Source organism: Trachurus trachurus, assembly GCF_905171665.1.
Source record: "Trachurus trachurus genome assembly, chromosome: 18".
Classification (NCBI taxonomy): Eukaryota; Metazoa; Chordata; class Actinopteri; order Carangiformes; family Carangidae; genus Trachurus; species Trachurus trachurus.
Window position 1 is genome coordinate 15751302 of NC_139909.1, and position 24205 is coordinate 15775506.

The window sequence follows — 24205 nt, forward strand, 5'->3', positions numbered from 1 at the left end:
CCCGGGGTCATCAAACATATACAGTACTGTCTTGCCATAATTTACTGGAAATGAGCTGCCATTGATGTTGCCATAGCTCCACGTTTCACAGGATGGGGGGACACCTTAGTATTAAACCACCATATGCATTTTTCTTTTCAACCACTGACCAATGTTATTGTGACATAAGAGTTTCAGTGTGTGGAAATAGTGGCGCCAGTAAGAATACAATATATTGCAGTTGTTAGGTTAAATGGCACTCATGGCGTACTATTTTATTTGGGGGGGAAAAATTACTTTGTAGGAGATATACTATGTTAAAAGGCTTGATTTATGAATTTGCAAGGATTTTAGACTTTTATTTTGATCTGAATCCAAACAGATTGTGTTCCCTTAGTGTTGTCCTGTACCGTACTAAGAGGATTTACACCAAGGAGTCATCACATGGGTCGACTAACCACTAAGTTAGATTTTGCCAAGTCACACCGCAATAATACCAACTGAGCTTACAAATATACTGAGCCAGCATAACTTTGGATAAAAATAGGTTAATTTATTTACATAAAACATTTACAAAATACATGTTTTCATTGAAATGCAGTCATGTGATATGAGAAATGATCATTGTAAGAAAGACAGCAAACAGTAAACCTTTTGAGTGTGTCCCTCCCGACATGAGGACGCAATCATATCTGTCCAGGTCTCACTGTTCTCAAATGTAATAGGCACATTGAGTTTAGACCTATTTAGTGCTTCACTTTCTCTCTTTTTCATCTTCTCTGTTTCAGCCCCTGCAGAAATTCATCATCAGAGCAGCTCAGGAGCATTAAAAAAAAAAGTCTACATATAAAAACAGAAGTGAACAGGTAAAACACAGCAGGTAAGAAAAAGGTTTTGAGCAGCACAGATGCATTGTTAAGACTGTCTGTCTAACTAGTGTTGTTATGCATTGTTGCATTGAGAGTGATGCCCGTTTTTCCCCCTTAAGGCAGTGAACTTTATTGAATTCATTCACTATGTTTACATTACACATTCTGACCTAATAGTAGAGCAGTTTTTTTCTTCATGTGCGAGGTGAATTAACTGTATGAAACTGGACTGTGCACTTGCATGATTAGGTAAAGTCAACAAGTTATCAATGTGCATGTGAACATACACACATAACTGTAGTAGCCTACTCAAGGCATTGGATGTTTAGTGTGTCTGGGTAATTTCCATCACAAATGTATTATGTAGCTTACATAAAAACTATTATAAAATTGTCTATCCCAAAATATTGACTGAAACCAGTATCAAAATGTAAATATTCACATTATCTAAAAAAAAAGACCATGAGAAACACTTGTTCAATGTAGATGTACCTGCTGGATGTTTACCTATCTACCATCCTGAGTCATGGTCAGCAGTAAACTACAGTAATTCATAATAACAGTCAAGGTCATGTGCCATGGTGCTCTTTTAAGTGCATAATATTGTTGCATATAGTTCCCTTACATTGTCCACTCAGAGCCACATCAAGTGCGGGCTCCTCGTGCTCGCCCTCCTCCCGCCGAGAGCCGCTCCGCTGTGTCCACAGGTCAGCAGTCTAGTCAGCATAATGTCTCTGAGTCTGATGACGCATAACGCTCTCGTCTCTGTGTGGTGTGTTTGTCCGTGAGCAGAGTTCACCGTCGTCTCAGGACTCAAACTCGCTGTCGCTGCTGACGGAGATCTCCGGGGTGGAGGCTCCCGTCCCTCTGCGCTCGTTCTCCGTGCTGCAGTCGCTGGCCTCCGGGCTGCCGAGGTGGCGGGGGGAGTTAGGCAGCAAGTGGGGGTGACGGTGGCGCTCCTGGAGGGATCCGTCGGGGGAGCTTTCAGAGGCGTGCATGGAGGGATCCTGCTGCAATCTGATTGGAGGGGAGGAGGGGGGGGGAGATAAAAGAGAGATGAGAGAGAGGTCCCACATTGTAATCTTTGTTAAAGCAGAAGTAAGCGATCCGGTCGTTTTGGCTAACTTCTTGTCAGCCGATGGAGTTAGCAGTCCCCGCCCTCGTCCCTACGTCACCACATTCACGCGCATCCCTTGGCTGCACACACAGAGAGGACCGCCCCTTTATGCCGTTCTCTCTCCTCATTGGATAAAGGTTGTAGGATACAAGGAGAGTTTTCTCCTCGCGTTACAGCAGAGCAGAGTGACTGACAGACCCGTGTTTCGGACCAAACACTCTATGTAAGTGATTGCTGTCGGAAGATATAACTATTGAAGACTTATATTAACACAAATGTTCCGCTTACTTCTGCTTTAACAGCACGTCTCTCGATAATAATCAACATAATGTGATAATCTAACTTCTGACATACCTGTTCTTTGCGGATGCTGCGCGGTCTCTTTGGCGCCGGTTCTTGAACCAGTTGCCGACCTGTGTGGGCGTGAGTCCGGTGGCCTGGGCCAAGTGCCTTTTCCTAGATGGGTTGGGGTACGGATCCTGGAGGTACCACTCCCTCAGCAAACTACGAGTTCGTTCCTGGAGAAGACAGAGACATTTTTTGGCACATTTAGACCCCCATAGTTCTTAGATAATGTTATATTAACTCTTTCTTTCTGTCAGTGGATGTGCTGCTCTTTGAGGGGAAACCATATGTTGGCAGCTGGCTACAGTAATGTGGTTAGTGTTGCTTTGATATCATCCTATTAAACCACAATAATCTTGTCACTCTGGTATGATGCTCAGTATAATCCTGTTAGATTAGATTTATAAACAGATGATCTCTATCTACACTGTAAGTAGAACCTAGTACATAAAAATGTATATCCACTAAATTGGATCATGTTAAGGGGCTTAATCGGCTGCTGCAGAGGCCGTCCCTTCTGGGGTTTGGAATTAACCAAGACCAAGTAGCTGTAGTACACTTATGAACAATACTTCACCCCGCCACAAGAGGGAGATCACACACACACACACACACATACACACACTTCAACCAAGAGGCAAAGGTCATGCTCACTTGCTCCCCCACTAAGCAGCTCGTTTCCTCTCTTGTTTTGATTCTTATTTCTCCTTTTGTAGGTTTTGAAAAGTGGCGACATCCTAATTTTAAGTGACAAAATGCAATCAGTCTGCTTCCATTGCAACCACTAATGGCCTTATGGCACTGAAAAATGCATTTCTGACGATGCTCAAGGTGCTCTGCCCACCAGGACATGACATCAGGAAGAATGGTTTTGTAAAAAAGGAAACTGGTTTGAGGGCTTGCTGTAATTGACTGCATCATATCATGAAGGAATGTCTCCTGGATTTAGATTTGTGTGTCTGTGCTCAAGGACACTTTAGTTAAAGAAGAGATGAGACTATAATAAATCCTGTAAGGAAATCTGAAATATCTTCACAGCTGTGGACAATTAATATTACAGCAAACAACATAATATGTAAATAAAGAGATAAAATTGATGTGGGAAATAACTTTAAGCTGAGAATTAAAAGATAAGAATGACACCAGAAATCAAGAAGATTATCTGGATGCATTCACATTCAGATTAAACTCCACGAATCATAATCAAATTGTCTGACATTGTTCACCAGTTTATGTCAGAGCATGAACCAACAGTGTCCAGACTTGTAGGAGACTTGTAGTCTGATCTTACACCAGGAGACCAGGCCCTAAAGTAGTTTAGTAGGTTCACAGCAGAAGGCAGAGGGATAACCACGGCTCTGACCGTGATCATCTTAAGAGCTCAAAGACCAGGCGGCTTCACACAGCAGAGTGAAAAAAGAGAAACTGATGCTGCTGCTTTTTTAAATTCACATAAATGTCATATCATCTGTAATGTTTGTTTTCCGTTTTTGTTTGTTTGTGATTCAGTGTTTCCCAAAGTAAGAGGAAGCAACACGTGTAGGTGCGTCAAATCCTAAACCCCACACCATGGGTCGTTATCAAATCAAATCAACTTTATTTGTCCCACCAGGGGAAATTTGTCTTGGGTAAGGAAGTTGTGACAGCTGCCATGTAAAACATTCATACACAGTACATAATATACAATAAAACAGTAAAGTAAGTAAAATACTTATAATACAGGTTCAAATAAGATCGGGTCATTTACCTTGAAGCAGTGCGTCTTCTGCTCGCCGTCCCAGATGGTGCGGGGCAGGGGGAACTTCTTGCGGATGCGGTACTTCTCCACGGGCCCCAGCGGCCGCCCACGCAGCCTCTCCGCCTCGCGGTAGTGCGCGTCCAGCCACAGGTCCTGGAGCTTGGCGTGCGACTCGCGCGTAAACCGGTGGCTCTGCAGGATCTGGTAAAGAGCCTCGAAGTTCCCCCCGTGGAAAGCGACCAGCGCTCTCGCCCGCATCACGGACTCGTGTCGGTTCAGCGCCTCGCCGGCCGAGCCAGGGACGGCGGCCGGGAGGGACCAGAGGAACCGGCCGAGGCGCTCGATGTCCCCGGTCTCCTCCAAGTTCTCGCACACCCGGGCGACCTGGTCCGGCGTGAACATCGGCAGCGGGAACATGTTGCTGTCTCTCCTCGTTGCTGCGTCTCAGTAACTCAACTCACTGAGGAAGTTTAGGAGAAGCTGTCAGGGCGCATGGAGCGATGTATCCAGCCGTGCGTAAAAATAAACAAACTCCGCGCTGCTCTGCTCTGCTCTGCTCGCTGCTGTTTTTGGTACGAAGACAAGTTTATTGTCACCTGCAGCAGCATCTATCTGCTGCCTCTCTTACGCAACCGGAGTCTTTCCTGGTATTTCGGCAAGTGTTTCAGGAGTAGCCGACGCGCGAGAGCAGACGAATAAAGAAAGAGGACAAGGAGTCAACCTGTATTTATAGCAAGATACAATTAGCATCTCTGTAGTTGTTTTGAGAAGGATTATACGTCCCGGCCATTAGCCTCTTAGCGGGGGGTTGTGTGTACAGAGGTGACTGGCTGATCAGCTTGTTTGGCTTAGCCCGAGGATACATTGACTGCCAGGATATCTGCAGTGAGCAAACAAGAGAGGATAGGTTATTTAATAGGTCGGATCTGATCTGATCGAGATCGAGATCGAGCCCCGGGCAAGTGTGAAAGGCGGGTCAGTGCAGAAATGAACCCCCAAAAAACCTAGTACAACAACCGAGGCAGATGCACAGACAAGTTTTCAGGTCTCACATTAATGACATTAATCAATAAAACTAAAAAATCAATACTTTTTTGGGCGGGGTCTTGAATGGCAGCCTTAAATGCCAGTGTCGGTATTAGATTCGTATTAGATTTGTCTCGACATTTGGCCCAGAGAGGACACGTCGGGGCCACAAAGCTCCAGCGATCTCTGACCAGCTAATACCCATGTAATTAAAACAGACGTGGCTGCACCTATGGGCCATTACATACCCAGTGCGACCCTGTAGTAGTCAGCCCGAGACACGATAGAGATAAAAAAAAAAAAAAAAAAAGCCTCTAGACATCGATGTGCGGCGGTGCAACTCCAGGACACGGAGTTAATGATCCGCTGCCCGGTTCAATCCTTCTGATCTGAGTAGCTCATTAATCAGTCTTAGGGCAGTTTTCTTATTAATCAGGTTAAGGACCCTGTAAGCATCTGTCAACTATAATACAAACATGTTACATTTCATTTGTGCACATGCAGTAGCTATAATAGCCCCAAGGGGAATAGTAAAGTGTCACTTGCAACAACAAATCCTGAATAAAGTTGAAGATAATAAATGTAGCACTTCCCTAAAGTCAAATATAAGCAGCTGTGCATGGAGGCAGACGTGGATTAGCCCCTGTAGTGAATATTCAGGCTTTGCAGAAAGGTTGCAGTCAGGTGAAGGATCATCTGGTTTTAAAATAAGGTGAAGCGGTTTAATATCCCATACAAATCTGTCTACAATACAGATATGAGCGTCCCAGACTCTGAAGCCTCCTCAGGGAACATCTGGAGTCCCAACTCGTGTTTGGATAGCAGGGATTTTGATGAATGACAGCTGTCCTTTTACAGTCCTGTGTGGTAGAGATGTAGCCTATATGGATCCCCAAATCATCAACAGTTCCAAAAACAAACTTTAACGAAAATTAACGATTAGTTGAACATGAAGATAAATTCTCTAAAATAATACATTGATACAAGTTTACCTACTTTTTAATGTTAATTGATTAATTGAAAATAATGTCTACGCAACAAACTTTTCAAATGAGTGTCATTATGTAAGAAGCAGAAATGTTAATTCACTTTCAGATAGACTTGTCTTAACGATTTAATTATGAGTAAGTGTTTGTGAGCTAATGATAAAGTGGTGGTATTTTAGAGGCTAAAAGGTTAATTGAAAAAAGTGTTTATACACTACATTTTTATTGATTGAGCACTAACAAGGTGGTGAATAATTAATTGATTCCTGGATTACTTGAATGTAGTTAGTTTTGTGTTAAATATCCAGCAAACTAATCCCTTTAACTTTTGTTTTATCATTTGTGGAAAAAGGATTAAAAAAAAAAAAACATTTATATTGATACAAACTTACTTTTAAATGTTTATTTATTTAACAAATATAGAAAATAAATAAATACATATAGAATGAACTACAGCAAACCTTTAAAAATAGTGCCGTGAGCAATAAAAATGTTAATTGACAGTGCTGCAAGTTTGAATGAATTTGAACTTTTATAAGTCGTTAATAACCAGCGTGTATATAGTCAAATGACCATGTAACTAATCCTTTCAGCACCAGTCATGGGGGAAGTTTGGGGGAGTTTTAGGGTATGGAAAGCGTATAGAATTACTGTATAAGCAGTGGGCAAATCATTTGATACGTGTTAGATCCTAAATCTAGATTAAAATACCAGGTGGGATTGTTTGGCTAATGGAAAGGGGGGGGGGGGGTGTATGTGTGTGATTATATGTGTGCATGTTGGCACAGAAGGGGAGAAATGACCTCAGTGAAGATCACAGTTAATCTAACCCCTCCAAGTTTCAGACACTTTGCGCCACTGACCGCCACCGCTACACACACACACACACACACACACACACACACACACACACACACACACACACACACACACACACACACACACACACACACACACACACACACACACACACACACACACACACACACACTCACCTTCATTACAAGAAATCCTCTGGTCCAATCTGTTTAACACTTTGAAGGCAGACTGAACCAAAATCTGCTTAAGCACTCCCAAGCCGTTACAACGGGATAAATGATAAGATGGTGATGGGATGAACAGATGATGTATGTGGCGCTGCTTGTACAAGGATGGAGGGTCCGGGGGGTGTTGGGGGGTTGATTATACATCTTTGTGAAATAGAAGATCTTGACATCATCAGATAATGCTATAAGGACTTATCACTCCTGATGATTTACCACCAGTTAATGATACAATGTGGTATCAACCCACATACAAAATCAACCCACTTAAATCATGTTGGCCTTGACTATATTACTGTCAGCGCATTGCACCACCTTTCACTGCTACTTTACTGATGGCCAGATCTGTATCTAACAACCTCTTGGAGCTGTTTATTTTGAAACTTATACAAAAATGTTCACTGTTGTACTTTAGACACAGATTTATTTAAATCATAATGTTGAAAAGCTTCAAAATTTCAAAAAAAAAAAACAGACCAATCATGTTCAGATATTTGAACTGGAAACTCAGAAGTTCTTGCAGATGAGTCTTTTTCCCTGTGTCTTAATTCAGGTGGTGAATCGGCCAAAACGACTCAGCACAGTGGAGCCAAAAGGCTAAACCCTACCTGTTCCTCCTCCATGAATACCAAATGATAAACCCCAGCGGCACTCATACAGTAGGTGCTTCTACGCAACTTGTTGATTTGGAAAACTTAACAGCTTACTCAGTGGACTTTTTACAAGCATTTTAAATTACTTTTTAAAATAGCCATATAACCAAGAAGTAAAACAAGCAGGGTGCAGGGGATCTGACATATAACGCTGCTATATGTTCTTGTTTTCATTCTTTGCCTCTCATAAAACACAATAATGTATAAATAACAACAAACTACAGTAGATACAACATTTCTGAACTTGATTTAACATTTACAAAAAAGTGCATCACCTGTTTTAAACTCTGCACTCTGTTATTTTTATGTCTAAAGTGAAACAAAAACAAAGTGTTCATTTAAAAGAAAAAAAACAAAACAAACGTCTGCAGACATTTTTTGTTTATTAGTCTTGAGAGCGTGGTGCCTGGTGTCGGCCTAATTAATCAGTCGACCAATTAATTAGTGTATCACAACTGATGAACATGTTAAACAACTTTATTAATACACACACACACACAATATACGGTGGAGCCCCACTTGACATAATTAATTAGAGGCTTAAACAGAAGCCTCCTGCTTAAAAAATGACCTGTTGATTTTGGCAACAGCCAAAGCGGGGGGCATGCATGGGGGAGTATTAGCATGCTGTATAAATCCACACCAACCACAATTAACAAGCAATTGGGAGGAGAAGTAATTAGTATTATCTGCTTATCACCGTCAACCCCTATTCTAAGGAAAATGGGTTGAAAAACACACAATGACACATGCACACATGCACACACACACTAATTCCCTCCAGGCAAATGTGTAAGGGCTAATTACAACCTCATTTGCAACTGAATAGCAGTATCCTCTCAGACAGGTCTATCCCCCTGCGTCCTCCCCTCCCCTCGTCCCCCAGCATACTGTGTGTTAGCTTTACCTCTCGGCCCACGCTGATAGCACTCCCCAAACAAACGACAAAAACCGACCCCCTCGTCCGTCGCTGCGGGGTGAAAAGAGGAAAGAGGAAGAAGATCTCTTGATTCAATAGACACAGGTGATATAAAGTAGTAAAGTAAATGTGGACGGTGATTTCAGCAAATACTGACAGGGGATTTCATTAAACCATCAAGTTTGGAAGCTGCAGCATTTATAGTCAAGTTTGAATGGATGTATTAATGATTTACGGTATATAAAGAAAATAAGATAAGGAAATAATTGACACATTGCACCAAGGTGAATATATTTAATAAGCACCTTTGGCTGTGGTACAGTCTTCTGCTTTAGAAAGAAATTCTTAGTCTTTGTTTAATTAAAAAAGCTTGCGGGGGTTATACCTCATTACATATTATTACAATAAGATCAAGGGCTGCAAGTAACATTAATTTTCTTAATAACTGGTAATCTAACAATTATGGTGTATAATGAATGAAACAACAACATGTTTTATGTTCAAAAGGAGTGGGAAGAAGCCAAAGCGTAATAAATCCCACCTCGTCTCCCTATGTTAATTCAATATAGACTATAATAAGTTATAAATTATAAGCAGCAAAATGTGTATCTCAATCCCAAGTTGTGCAACAAAAAGTGTTCATTTTCATTTATTTCCTTTTGACCCCTCTCTGGGTGTAAGGGACAAAAAAAAGAAAGAAAAAGGACCACAGATCCAGACCAGAGCAGAATATAGCAACATGGAGGTGGAATATACATATTGACGGCCCATTTATACTTAATTTTCTTCAAGAGTTTAAACACATTTAACAAAATCTTTAAATTACAAGATGACATAAGCTTTTTGAATTTATAAAAATTTGGATTTACTCCAAAGAACCCTCTGATGAGCTCTTTTCTGTCTTCATTGAAGAAATGATAAGCATGCAATTTATGCTTCATGCATTTTACATTTAGACTAACTGATATTTCTACTCAGTATTAAATGTCTCCACATTTCCCGATTTCTTTAAATGCTTAAATTAACAGAGAACTTGTTTTAAGAGATCTGATTTCTGTTGAAGATCTTAGAAGAACAATGAGAAACCCAAAGTGAGATTCTTACAAGTCAGTGAAGACAGATTCTCATGTGGTGCCTTGTCACTCTGCCCAGTTTCTGGACATTATAGCGACAGCGTGTCAAGAGGGGAATCCCCCTCGACTTGAATTAATACGCAAGTCAGTGCAACAAGCTTCTTTACACTCGGAGGTGTGAAGAGAAAAGCTGTCTGGAGATTATTTGTGTAAGGAGGATGTTCTTTCCAGGTATCGTTCTCCGGTGGATTGGGTCATTGTTCCCTCCAGTGTAATGAACCGCCCCTAGACTGTATCATGTTTGCTGCTCGAGGGATCAGCTTACCACAAGCTCACGGTTAGCTGGCAAACTCTAATTTAAGCCTTTAAAAAAATAGCCCCGGCAAATCACTGACTGTTCGCATTGGATTATTCGTTTTCTTGTTTTGCTGATTGTGGTCACGGAGCTTTGAATACTGGGAAGTGACTGGGTGACACAGTGATGTAACAGGACGAGGTGGAAGAGGAGCTTGTTCAGAAACAGTTTTTGGATTCTTGACTTTTTAAGTTAAAAAAACAAAAAAAACAGATGATATGTAGAAAACTGTTTTGTTGTTAAACACGTGTGACTAAAAGAGAGAGTAGTTTTGTAATTTAATGTGAACCTCAAGCTAATTCTACTGGATATAGAGTGATGACGATAAGATTTGTTGATTGATTTCTATAGGGCTCTGTAGCAACCATTTCACTCAATGTGCCCAGTGTATGAAAAATACATTTGCTCAGACCATATTATTTATTTTTTAGTTGTATGCTTTCCATCTGCAGATTCACGGTGTACGAGATCCTTTAATTGCTAGCACTTAGTCATTAATTAAACTCTGGCTATGGTGCAGATTGAAGTTTTTATTTAAACTGACTTTCTGAGATTAAACAACATAACTACCTACTGAAGTGTATACATACACTTGGCAGCTGTAACTACAAAATGTAGGCTATGGTAAAAAAAAATTCAAATGAATGATACACGTTGTGATAAAAGAAGATAATTCCCAGGCCTTTATTTCAGACAAATATTGAAAAATTGATAGATAATAGTTAATTTTGATATCAAAACCTCTGCTTCACTTCGTCACAAAAAACCCTCCTCTTCCCTCCATCAACGTATGTAACAGGTGTTACTGGAGTTGTTTAGGAATCCTGAGGGATTTAAGGTGGGACTTATTCTTACCTAATACTATAATGCTCATTAATTCCTGCTTTGGTGACTTACCTCCCCCTGATCCTCTCTGGTCGGCCCGGCCCAGCCCAGCCCGGCCCAGCCCAGCCTCGCCCTCGGTGTCTGCTGATGCCTGTGTCAGGGCCTGGACAGAGAGGCTGCTCAGCTGTCAGGCGGGAAGACGCATCCGAGGGGTCATTTGTCTTTCAGATGTGTAATTGTTTGGGGGAAGGCGGGAACATGGCATCATAGGATAGGCGCATATATCCCTACATGCATGGGTACGTCGCAGTCACAATTACGTACAGGGCCGAGTGGGGTGTCTGAGCGATGTCAAATAATGTGTGCAGGGATCTGGAGCATATTGTGTAAACAACAGTTTCCTTAGTCAATGTTAAGGTTCATTTACGATGGGAATCGAAGCCCTCACCTGGAAATCCTGGGTTCAAACCTCATGACCACAAACATGTTCAAGTACATCACACTTTGCTTCGTTCCTTCTCTGTGCCTGAGCTCACACTGTGTCGTCACATTGTTAATTGCATAAATATAGAATAAAACAATAATTTATTTGTGCGCAAATAGAGAAATTATAATTGATTTGCTGTCTGTGAAGGTGAAGGCACCAAAATGCAATGTACGCATTGATTCAATGTTAGATTTAACATAATGAAGCACTTTAGAGAGATCAATTAATCAATTGACAGAATAATAATAACTTTATGTGGTTCCAGATTCTGAAATGTCAGGATTTTATACTTTTCTTATTGCATGTGACAGTAGTTCTGGACTATTGTAATAGATCTGAGAATTTTTAGACACATATAAAACAGTTATTTGATCAGTTTGATCGAAGATAATCAGCAGATTAATAAGTACAATAAATGCAGTTTTAATTGCATATCTGCAGTGATAAACATATAAGATGAGACAGCAGTCAACTCATTTTCTGTAATTACCGCCAAAGGCTGTGCTGTTTATATGTTGTTCTGCTTCATAATGACGAGATATGGGATTATTGAAAGGCTGCGGGTCATGTCAGGAGTCCTGTTGGTGACCTTTCTGCTAGGAGAGGGGGTGGGTGGGTGGGCACATGACGGTCATTTGTGTAATGTTTTCTATAGGCTCGTGCCTGAAAACAGAGGGAATGGACATATGGACTGCACCGCTTGTTTATTGTGACACCTGTCAACATGTGTCAGCCCTGTGCTGAGCTAACTAATGTGAAGATCATCTTTCATTCAGACCAAAACATCAACACAGTGTGATCAAACAGCTGAAATTCAGACACTTGACTGCACTTGAGAATTAACGAGTCGTTTATTTTCGTCGTTTTCTCTGCATTATCTAAAACATTTCACACAACCTTTATATTTTTGACTGCACCTCTTGAATCTTTCCTTGTACGTACCAAAAGTGTCGTAATTTGGCTTGGTGAATACTGTGAAGTGATTTAATTAATTGGCCAGTAGAGCAGTCTCAGACATACATTGTGACCAATATCTTTGGCCTATTTTTGTCTTTTTTATCTGTATAGAAGATGCTGTAATTATTTTAGTCACAGGTTAGGATACTGTAATGTAAAATAAGATCCTGTATATCTGCTCTGCTTCCAGGCAATAAAACTCCCGCTCTACCTAGTAACTGCATGATTTCCACTTTATTATACATCATAACAAAACTTTATGAGCCCAGATATTGTGTTCTTGAGTCTAACTTTGAACAAACTGTCAGCATCACATACTTTCACAGTGCTATCTAACTTACTATCAACTGCACATTGAGTGCTGACGTTTCTGACATCACGGCAGTGAAACAACAGTGAAAACAAATACAGTCACCCTCACTATGGGCTTATATTGATTTTGTTTAAAGTCATGTCGTGAGATCCTTTGGTACAGTGGCTGACAGCTCAACTAAAGTTTAATCTGTCATATAAATCCCACTTAATCTCCTGTACTGCAACTGCTTTATTAAGTATATTAGCTAGAGCAAGTGTGTGGCCAGGTTTGTCAAATACCAAAACACTCAGTTCACTCAAACTTTAATCTTCAGTTCAACTTTTAATAGACACACGTAGAAACAGAAACAGACAATCCATCTTTAGCTTGTTTTGTGGCTTTATAACATCACTGAAATCCCTCCGGTAATCTTTGTGACATTGTTGGCATACACCCAGTTTGTGTGGTGTAAACACTGGGGTAATTGTATCATAGCGCCCATCATCTGTTACTGAATGATTGCGATAAATGAGCCTTGTATTAGGGAATCGATCGAAGCAGAATTAACTCCCTGTGGCCATGGCGCCCACAGTAAATATTAACATATGTCTCGAAGTTTCACTTTGTGCTGCGGACTGTCCAAGTACAGTATGTATTTTTTGAAATAGGTAAGCATAATGACTTTTAACGATCACTCGCCTCTATGTGTGTGTGTGTATTTTTGGATATGTCTTTTGCGTCTTTTCCCGCTGAGTTCATGTGACAGCAGGGGTGGGAGGCTAAGAGGCGTTAGCTTGGTGAGAAGGATTACCTATATCTGTTAGGCCTCCTTTTCTTTCCCCCGGGCAGTGTCATGTCTCATTACTTCTGTCCTCCAGCAGGATACATTTAAACTGCAGGCAGCCTGGGCGTCCAGGAACACCAGGTTTAGAGGCAGAGTGATATGCGTGCCCTCTGCCTGAGAGGCTTTTTCTCAGTAAGCAGACAGGTAAACTTCTCCCAAAGCTGGCATTGATGGCAGCTAAGCCCTCACTCGTTTAAGTGAAACGGATGCCTGCATCTCGGAGAAGAGACATGCTCAGCGTGTGGTTACAATCTGTTGTGATTGTGTCGACAAAAAAGACTGTGTCCTTGTTACCGGCTGACACACCTGCATGTAATTAACATACAAAATAGAAAACAACACAAATGTGAAAAGTGGAGGTTACACATAGAAAGAAAGCAAAGTGGACTGTGTGGGTAGAAGAGGGTGATATGTCTAGGTCGGATATGGATAGATAAATACTTCATTGGTATGTTTTGATATAATGTTAAAAGCAGCAATACTGAAATGCTGAAGTTATTATTTGATTAATAATAATCAGTTGGTGCTCAAAAGTCATTATTAAAAATGCAAGATGTCAGTTTTTGCAGTGGCCACATAGCTGAAATATTGACAGGCATTATTTATTGTTTTATGACATTCTTGGAGAATAGTTTTAAAGCTTGGTTGCATCAAGCACTGGTGGGATTGTGTAACATTAGGTTTTTCCCGGACCAGATGGAAAACTATAATATAACATCTATAGAAACAAGACATAGGCAATAAAAACAAATAAAGAAAAGAAAAAAAACACAGTAAAACAAACAATTTTAAAAGCTCCTATAGAGACTGTTGTGTCAGTGTTTACAGTGGTTAAGGCTTAATAATGCCTATATAATAGCGTTCTCTGACAAACGACTGAAAATCCATGAACTGAAATCAGCAAACGGCCTTTATCTTCCTTCAAATGTTTAGGCTTCTTGGGTTGGGCATATCGGCATACTTGTCCAAGAGACACTGGACAGACATGTTATAAACAAGTGGGACTTCACTGAAACATGATGTCTTTATCGTGCAATTTCTTTAATGCTGAAAACGATTAGGTAGTTTCTCAGTGAGTGTGAGTGAAAATTCAATGACAAAAACTTTGATTCACCTTTAAATATTTGGGGATCAGACAGTTGGTTGGACAAAATAAGCAATCAGTCAATCACCTTGGGATCTAAGAAGTGTATCATAATGTGTAATTTACTCTTATCTGTTGAGAAGATGATTTATTGATTGATCAACAAATAATCAAGACAAGTAATTGTTCACAGCTCTATATCTTTCATAACTTTTGCGCCAGCTTATCCTAATACTAGACCTCAGTCAAGTTTGGGACAACATTGAGTTTGACTAACTCAATGCATTACCTCATCAGCAAAGTTTTGGATTCTCTGAAAATGTAGACGATGTATTATCTGTAACCCAAGTTGGCACTTGTCAAAATTTTTCTGCCCATTCAGGCCTATTTTTTATTTTTCAGGTGACAGACATTTTTAATAGAACTGCTGATGCGAGTATTCTCCAGACTGAAGATATACAGATCAAGTGTGAAAAATGTGCAGCGTCAGAGTAATCCATTTCTGTCAGTTTTCTGAAACAACATATTTTAAATTTCCTCCAAGTAACTATAAAGTTAACAAATCATTTACTGAATCAATGCAAAAGATCTCCTCGACCACTTCAGCGAAGCATTCGGTCTAATCACTGGTAAATCCTTCCAGTCAAGTGGCTCATTAGAAGAAATCACTGATGTTAAGCTGAGTGGCATAAACATCCTCTATAGACCTTTTCTCTTCAAACTGCTGTTCAACATGCTACAGTGGACAAACAAGCAATTCATTCGGACCCACGTTTCTTTTTTGCAAATTCCTTCCATGAGCATGGGTCACCGACTCCTTCATCTCTCACCCATCCATTGACCCATACAGAAGGGCCTGTATGTCTACAACGCCTGTAATGATGACCCCTTGCTCTCATAGCCCTCACCCCTTTCCACCACCACCCCCCCTCCTCTCGAGGAAACCCCCCACCGCCTGCTCATCTCGCCCTCCAGCTGGTTCCCTCCACCGTCCAGAAGCCATGGAGCTCTCCTGGCCTTAGCAGGGCGGCTAATCTAGATGGCGGGAGGCCTCCCTCCTGCTAGCGTACACAAGAGAGGGCAGCCCTAATTGCTTATGTCGTAAAGCTCTCTGACCCAGATAAGCCTTCACTCCCCAAAGCTGTCGAGATAAACCCCACTTTACCTCACCAAACCTGCCTTTCCTGATCCACACAAGCCACCCCCCTCCCCAACATTTCTGCACCTTCTGCCACATTATTAACACCCAGGACAGGGGGAGAGGGGAAGAAGAAAATGAACCCCAGGGGCAGACAAAACTTCTATTAATTTTTCCTGTCAGATGATAATGTAATTAGTGGTAAGTTTATGAAAATAGATACATCTTGTAAGACGAAGCCTTTTGGACTGTTAGGGGTTAGCCTTTTTCAAAGATGCATATTGTTCAAGACATCTTTACAAGTCGTAGTCAGCATACGTCAAATTGCCCGGAAATAAATAGTGTCCATATTTACTCAGGACAAGACTTGGTAATGTTGATCAGTTGTGCCCCATTGAAATCCAGACTAAAGCCAAAAGCGTGGAGTTGCGTGCTACTAGCTCTCGCGTGCCTGGCTCATTATTGAGCCCGGTAATGCAGGCTTAGCCATGAAATGCCACAGTGCTTCGGACAATTGTCAAGTGCCGAATGTCACACGTGCTCTACTTCTCTTAACAGATGGCCAGCTCACCGCCGCCGATCGACACTTGGTAAACTGAAGCTATACAAACAGATATTGAATGAACGCTTTTAATTTTCCATCCCAACTTTCTAAAAAAGTGGCTTTTGTAACTCACAGATGTCAGAAAAAATAATTGTGTGCATCTGAAACATCTCATCGCCCCGGGTTATTGGTAATGGTGTTGAAGATGTTTGGTTACAACTGCAGAAGTATTTCACTCTACATCAAACAGGAAAACTTGTAAAGTCCACTTTAAAACAGGTCTTAATTACTAAATAGGAGCTTTTAATTGGATGCCGGCCTGACTCGCCATGTAATCACCCATCACATGCTATTGGTGCAGGGATGCCTTTAAATCCTGAACTTAAGCCATGTTACACCACAGGTTAATGTCAACTGTGTCAAGTGCTCAGTGAGCGATACTCCAACTGATATCTTGTAGCTTTTCTAACAGCGATTGACCTACAATTTGAAATATATCAATGACTACCAGGTGTCACACACAGTTTCAGATCACATGAAACAAACTAAGACTTATCATGGCCTCTTACAAAAACCATGTTTTACGTGTTTCCTTGGCTTGTCCTGCCCTCGGCTTCTTTACGTCTTATTTAAGTGATACTTCTGGAAACACTGTTGACATTACTTGTCATTACAAATCCCTGAGGTGAAGTTAATTGATTGGATTTGGGCATTTCCAAGTGCTCAAAGAGTTTTCTGATGACTGAAGGTGGTTCACAGGCTGTGTGGCCGCAGACTGTTGGTCATCTTGTGTAATGTCACTATGTATTAATGATATAATCACACCATTTTAACTAATATCGATATAAAATAATGGTGAACTTCAGTTATGGGTTACATAAAAGTCATCCAGGAGGTTTAATATAAATCCGAACAATACAAATCAGGCATTATTATATCTCGTGAACACAAAGGAAAAAATAAATACAAAAAAGAAAACTGCATTCAAGTAAGGAAAAGACACATGAGAAATAAAGCACCACTTCACACCATCACACAAGGTAAATTTGCTGAAATTGATCTCACTCCAGAAAAATACCAAATAAAACAATTTCTTAGTAGCTCTAAAAAAAAAAAAAAAACCTCTTACATGTGTCATGATATTTCGAGCAGTCACACAATATTGTGCTACAGTTTTTCCTGCCTGGGGTCATTTAAAAAAAAAAAAAAGATTCAACCAATTCCAGTTAAAAAGGAAAACATTTTCACAATAAATATATATTATTAACACAACACATGAATAAAGGAAAACATATTCAAAACGTTCCGATATCAACAAATATATAACGATTTAACACTTGAAAGGAACCAAACATCATATTTTGTATATGCTGCTTATATCTGTTAAAGAGACATGAGATAAGTGGTAGTCACGGTTTAATACTGTTGGTAGGTACCAGTGGGTTACAGAGTAAAGCATAAGGTCTATTATTTGCTATTTGTTGACTAGTGGTGTTGAGCAAAGTATTTCCAGAGCAGTCCTTTAATGCACCATCTTTGTATCTCCACTTCCACATGTAGCTGATAAACTCTCACTCATATTAGGCTTTAGATAATCAAATCGACAACTGGTGTCAGATCCTCAGTGTTAACATACGATACAGTAGTTTTTCACAGTGTTGGCAAAACGCTAGTGTTGTGTTTCTATCTAAACCTTCCCCAGTGCTCGCTTGTGTCCTTGTGATGTGTGAGTAATCACCTCGGACAGTTTGAGGCAAGAACAAACAACTGACAGCGAATCTGGAAACTTCTGAAATGCGCTGACGGCCGTGGCGCGCGGAGTGGACTCACATCCCTCCGAGCACCGGACAACACTGTTGTGTAATCCCTCTGTTCTTCTGTAGTGTTTCTATAACACTCACTTCAGGCTAAAGTATAAACAGCAGCTGAGCTGAGCGGTCAACGCTCGAGCGCCTGTCGCCATCTGGTGGCCGCAGCACATCACTGATTGGCACAAATTTCCCCCAAACATCCTTGCACACAATTTCCCATTAGACTAAATAATTGTACAGATACCAAAGACTTTTCATGAACAGACTGAATTGCCTTGTCATTATTATCAAATCTCACAAAATTGGCAAACAAAACTGTATGTAAAGGCAATCATGTCTGCATACAGTAGTAATATAGTTTCATCTTTGTGACAGAAACATCCTTTCTTCTTCCTTTTAATAACGACAGACTGTAAGTTTGACGCTGGCTTGACGTTATTTTTGAATGTATAAAGAGATGACTACATTTGATTTCCATTGAACATCAAAGACCAAGGCAGTCTTTGATCATCTGTCACCAGGTGTAAAACCTTGAACTTAATGTACATACCCTGAAAACAGGATTTGTGTTTCTTTGAGTACATAAGACTGTCGCTTGCAATCATGTTTTTGTATCTATTTTTATATCTGAACAAGCTCGAACATGTTTTAAAATAGAACCTGTGTGCTGTATAATTTAAAAATTAACATAGATCGAATGACATCTCAACTTTAAACAGGTTCTGATTTAAAAATAAACGGTAATCTCGTGAGTTGCTGGCCTTTTTTTCTTTTTCTTCTTTCCTTTCAGTCCCAACTAGCAAGAAGCTCTCAGAAATCTCAGGAGAACGTTTCCCTGCTGCTCGTTTTCAGAAGGAACTTGAAATAAGCCCAAGAGTTGTATTAGCTTTTTACTCCTACTGTGCTATCTTCACAAGAAACCATAGAGGGAAAACTACGATGCTTTGGGCAGGGAGCCTGTCTGGAAGCTAAATCTGGTGAAAGGAAGAAAAAAAAAGTGGACATCCATCATTTTAACAGAGGAGTTATTTCACTAGAGACTGGTGCAGGCAGGATGAAGAGGCGTAATAATCTCTCTTTTCTCAGCATCTTCTCGTGGAGGACGGGTATTTGGTTTTCAGGCCCTCTTTGAAGTTTCGAAAGAGAACCCGGTTGCGTTTGTTCTCCTCGTCTTTCCTGGCGTGGAACTCCCCCTGGATCTTGAAGCCCCGGTGCACCACGAAGGCCGAACTCAGCACCGAGAACCTGTAGCCAGCCACGTGGAGCTCGCAGGCCTGAAAGGGAGACAGGAGGAGAGGGGGAGAAGGCCAGCGGGAAGTGGGAGGTGACGGGAGAAGGAGAAGGTGAAGAAGAGGAGGTGAGAAGAAAGGTGACAGATGAGAGGTGAGGAGAGGAGGTTTTCTCTGAGTTCAGAAAACTGACGGGAAAGAACATTTAAGAGGAAACAAATGTGCAACATATTTTCTTTCTATAACTTTGAACTTTGAACACCCCATCCTGACATACAGTGACGCGAGCGAGCGAGAAATGCATGCTTTTCAATCAGCCTGCCCTGCCCTGACATGCCGACATCACTCTGTCCAGCGATAACGCCCAACCCCGAAAAACTTGCTCGCTCTGTCTCTATCTGGACGACATTTTGCAGCTATATCCACAAGTTTCCGAACGTCATCTATGGTCAAAATCGGAAGCCGGTTTTGCATTTCCTATCTATTAACGCTGGCTTTTAACACGGATGTCAATTAGTGTGATATCCATTGTTAAAAGCTGGTGTGATGATCCATGCGTTTTACAGATTTTCATTGAAAAAAAAAAAAAAATCCATGCATTTACCGCGACTACTGAAACCATAGAAACGTAAACATCAAATTCCACCGGAAGAGCAAAACCGGCTTACGTTTTTGACGTTCGGAAAAAGGTGGATACCACCCCTAAACACGTCTTATTGGTTGAAAAGTACACGCTGCTTCCAGTTGACAAGCTAGTTAGCAGAGAGAGGAGAATATGAGAAAATTGCGTTGAAATAAAAATTAAAAAAAAACTCCAAGATGTCAAAAACAGTAAGCAGGAAATGTCAGGAATCTAAAAATAGCGCCAGAAGTTTGTTTACGTCCCTCGATAATTTGATTGGTTTGGATTCTGAACCAATAGAATATACTCGCGATAAAATCGTCACGCTGCGTATCAGGATTTATCATCAAGATTTCATCGCCGGTTCGCTCGCTCGCTGTTATGTCATGATGCGGTGTTAGCTTCAGCAGTGCGACAACGTTTCTTTCTCAAACTACTGACCTGGCTGATGCGATTGAAGCCGTACTGCTTGAAGTTCTCGTCGTAGAGCGGCACGGTGCGAGGGCCGATGTAGAACGGCTCCCAGGGGTCGACCCAGGTGAGCGTGTAGGCCACCCCCAGGGGGCCGGTCTCTCGGACGTGGCTGTTGACCCACTGCGAGTAGTTGGTCGGGGCCTGGCAGCGAGGACACAGCTCTTCGTAGAAAGGCCGGACCTCGCCCACCTGGTAGAGCTGGACCAGCTCCGTCTTGCTGGCCGGCAGCTTCCTGGCGTGGCGGATCTCGAAAGCAGGTAGGACGAAGACCTCTTCGGTCGCTGGGTTTCGGCCGGCGATCATCGCCAAGAACTGCTGGTGCAGGTCGGCGCTCGGCATCATGTCCATGTCGATGACCAGGATGTAGGACGACTCTGTTCCGCCTCGGGCAACGTTTCGGAGAAGGTTGTTGGGGTAGGAGACGTTTCCGCTGATGGCATAGTTCTTGTCCTTGTCCCTGTGGGTCTCCAGTCTGGAGAAGACGGAGGCGCAGTCCTCGAGCCCTGTGAAGTGTTCCCGGTCCTGTTCTGGGAAGCTGGCCGTCTCCCCCGAGAGGCAGACCAGGTGGAAGTCCACCAGGGACTGGATCTGAGGGCAGAAGAAGCTGAGGGCGTAGACAAGAGCTGTGGCAAACTTGACATCTTGTCCATGTGCGAATATGGCCACGGACAGCGGGTTCTGCCACCTCTCCAGCAGGGAGTCCAGGTGGTGGAGGTTGTTGATGGTGGTGTGCGTCGCCAAAGCCAAGACATTGGAGCTGGGGTCGGACCCAGGCTTCAGGTTTGTGGTGTAATCACTTTTGATCAAGTTCTTGTAGACCCGGTACTGGCCGCTGTTATCGAAGATGCCTCCAGTGGACAGGGAGTACCTCAGTCGCTCCTTGCGCGTGTTTTTCTCTGCCTGCGCAGCATTTTTCTTGGAGCTCCCGAAGAGCTCAGAGTACCGGTACCGCTGCTGCTTACCGTGAAACTTGGATAAAAAGGACAGGTAGATGAGCTGCAGCAGCGCCACGATCAGCAGAGCACTCAGCACCACTTTGAAGGCGGAACATTTCTTGGAGAGATGCATTAGTGTTCACGAAGCAGGTCCAAAAAAATAAAAACACACACAGGGAGCGAGCAGCTGTTTGCTTCAGGGCTTTAGGGTTACGGTCCCCCCCCTCCCGGCTAATGTTACCTACACCGCTACCACCACGATGCTAACACCACCACAGCCCGTCTGGCTGGAAATGCAGCGCATACCTGACGGCATATTGGGCTGGATTAGATGCTCCTGTGCCTGTCGACGGCGAGAGTAGAAAGGACGAAGCCTCTGTGATCTCCATCAAAACACATTTGCTATCATTGTGCGCCGCCGCTACTGCTGCTGCTGCTGCTGCGACCGCGGCGCATGTCGATGTGTAATCACCGTAATGTCGAGACAAAAGGCGCAAGGGAGTGTTTCCCTTTAAGTGCTGCTAGGTGGCTAACTGTTAGCCCAACTGACGCTATTACGGTAAATAAACGGCTTGTCGTACTTCCTATGTTCATTGGAGAGTAAGGGTGTCGCAAATAAAACAGAATAAATGTGTTTTGTCAATATGATTTATGTTATCAATAATAATGACATCATCATGGACAGGGCATATGTGACGAGGTGGCCGAGTGGTTAAGGCGATGGACTGCTAATCCATTGTGCTCTGCACGCGTGGGTTCGAATCCCATCCTCGTCGGCAACAATATTTTTGAGCCATACTATCATTTTTGACATGATATTTATTTTTTCTAATAAAATCCAGATATCGATCTTGACTGAACAGTAATTGTAGATAGATATTGATAGATTATAGATAGAGGTAACTATCTCAGGCCATTCATGAGCCACCAGACCTGAGTTGACTGTAATTATAGGGTTATTACATTTTTAATTCATGTATTATCAAACAAAGAAACACATGGCAACACCACAGAGGCACAGAAAAAGAGGGTCAGAGGAATTATATCGCCCATATGGAAGGCATCTACAAACACAAGATGAAAACGAAGGCAAGAAATATCACAGGTGACCATAGGCACCCTCTTACCTTCATGTTTAACCTACTGCCATCTGTGTGACAATACCGCCCCCCACTGGTCAAGAGCTAAATCAGAGAACTTCTAATATTGAATAGACTGGCTCTGGCTAAATTCTCTTTTGTGCCTCTGGCCATTAAATCTCTGAATAATAGGAGTCATCACCCGGAAATCGCATTTTTCCTTGTTAAAACATGTATATTGGTGTTGGACCTCAGTGGAAACTTGCCTGAAAATCTGGGGTTTGAAAGTGGCTGAGTTTTTTCGTTTGGGCTCTTTGTTTAAACCAGAGTAGCTCATGAGGCTGCACACACCTCAAAATTACGATATTTTGACTCTGCTCCTATGGTGGCGTCACCATAGGAGCCTGCTTTCATAAACACACCTCTCTTCCACCACCCCGACTTCCGCCGCGCCGCCATTACTTATTATTTTATTTCCCACTGTAGCGCTGTTATTTCGTCACTTTATTAAGTTTTAATAATTTTTCATGGGATAAAGTAAGGGTTTAGATCCCCAATGTGCGGTTAGTTTATCCAAATGACGGCTGTTTAGAAGTTTGCTCCGACATTGGGTGAAGTGAAGCTCCAGCGAGCACCAGAGGAGCGGATGAACGGCTCCTCAGCAACCCACCTGGAGGGCTCGTTTAGCCAGCTGAACGACGTCGTCATGCCCGGGGAGGAAACGAATAATGACTTGTGGAGGTTTGTGGAGGTTTACCACCGACTGGTTAAATTTTTTTAGGAGATTAATGTTCGTCTCATTGATGAAATCTAACATTGTGGCAGTTATTTTAGTTAAATGAAAAGTGAAGCTTCACACAGAGCAGCAGCAGCTCTGCCCCGGGGCTCTGTAGCCTACGTACAGAAATAACCACATTTGCATCAATAAATACATGTTTTACAATGAACCGATTAAAATTTGTTTTATTTTATTACGTTATAGCCTATTACATGGTTACGGTACACACAGAGAGCAGCATTGTATGCGGTTTCCAATACAGCAATGCCTGCATGCATCACCTGGAGTCATCACCTGGTTTTTAACAGTCCCTGCTAATACCCTGCTCAGCTGGTCAAGTTAAGACTGAGACTAACATCTTGATACATGAAGTGTGATTCTTATTGATGAATGATTCTGTTTCTTTGTCGAATTATTTATGAAATTTGCTTATTGTTTAGTGTGATCTGCTGCAACCCAACTTCCCGGGGACAAATCAAAAGTCTGCAAAAAGCTGTCATTAAAGCAAAAGGTGGCCACTTTGAAAAAGCTAAAATCTAAAACATATTCTGCTTTGTTTAACACTTTTTTGTTTACTACTTAATTCCTTGTGTGTTCCTTCATAGTTTTGATGTCTTCAGTTTGAATCTACTAAGTAGAAAGTAATGAAAAACCATTGAATGAGAAGGTGTGTTGAAACTTTTGACTGGTAGTGTATACAGTATATGAATACGTAAATACGATCAGTGATGTTGCCTTTCACCAGTGTAATTTTGTTAGTTTCTAAACTGACTTTTGATATAAATTTGACTCTCAAGATGTTCATCTATAAAAATGTCTCTTCAGGTCTTAAAAAAAGAAAAGGTTCACACTGCAAGTTGTCGCCATCTTGTATCAACAACTCTTAAAATTCAGCTCTTATTTACATTCCCACCACAGGCGGTTGGTGTAAACAGAGCCTCTTCAATGAAGAGGTAGCCTGGGCACAATGGAAAACTGTTTGATGGTGTGCCTTGCAATT

The 24205-nt window shown here is 41.8% G+C and overlaps 2 protein-coding genes across 2 annotated transcripts; both read right to left on the minus strand.

Annotated features, from left to right (window-relative positions):
• Positions 1 to 1654: 1654 nt before the first annotated feature.
• six7 (SIX homeobox 7) lies at positions 1655 to 4465 on the minus strand (the record flags this gene model as incomplete). Its single annotated transcript, XM_083992338.1, has 3 exons — positions 1655 to 1865; positions 2320 to 2483; positions 4058 to 4465. 3 exons carry the CDS (start codon positions 4463 to 4465, stop codon positions 1655 to 1657), a joined length of 783 nt encoding a protein of 260 aa, XP_083848464.1.
• A 14620-nt stretch (positions 4466 to 19085) lies between these two features.
• Positions 19086 to 21747, minus strand: b4gat1 (beta-1,4-glucuronyltransferase 1). Its single transcript, XM_083992833.1, has 2 exons — positions 20381 to 21747; positions 19086 to 19362 (listed from the first exon to the last, which is right to left on the minus strand). The coding sequence occupies exons 1-2, from the start codon at positions 21479 to 21481 to the stop codon at positions 19171 to 19173; spliced, it is 1293 nt and encodes a 430-aa protein (XP_083848959.1). The 5' UTR covers positions 21482 to 21747; the 3' UTR covers positions 19086 to 19170.
• Between the last annotated feature and the right edge of the window lie 2458 nt (positions 21748 to 24205).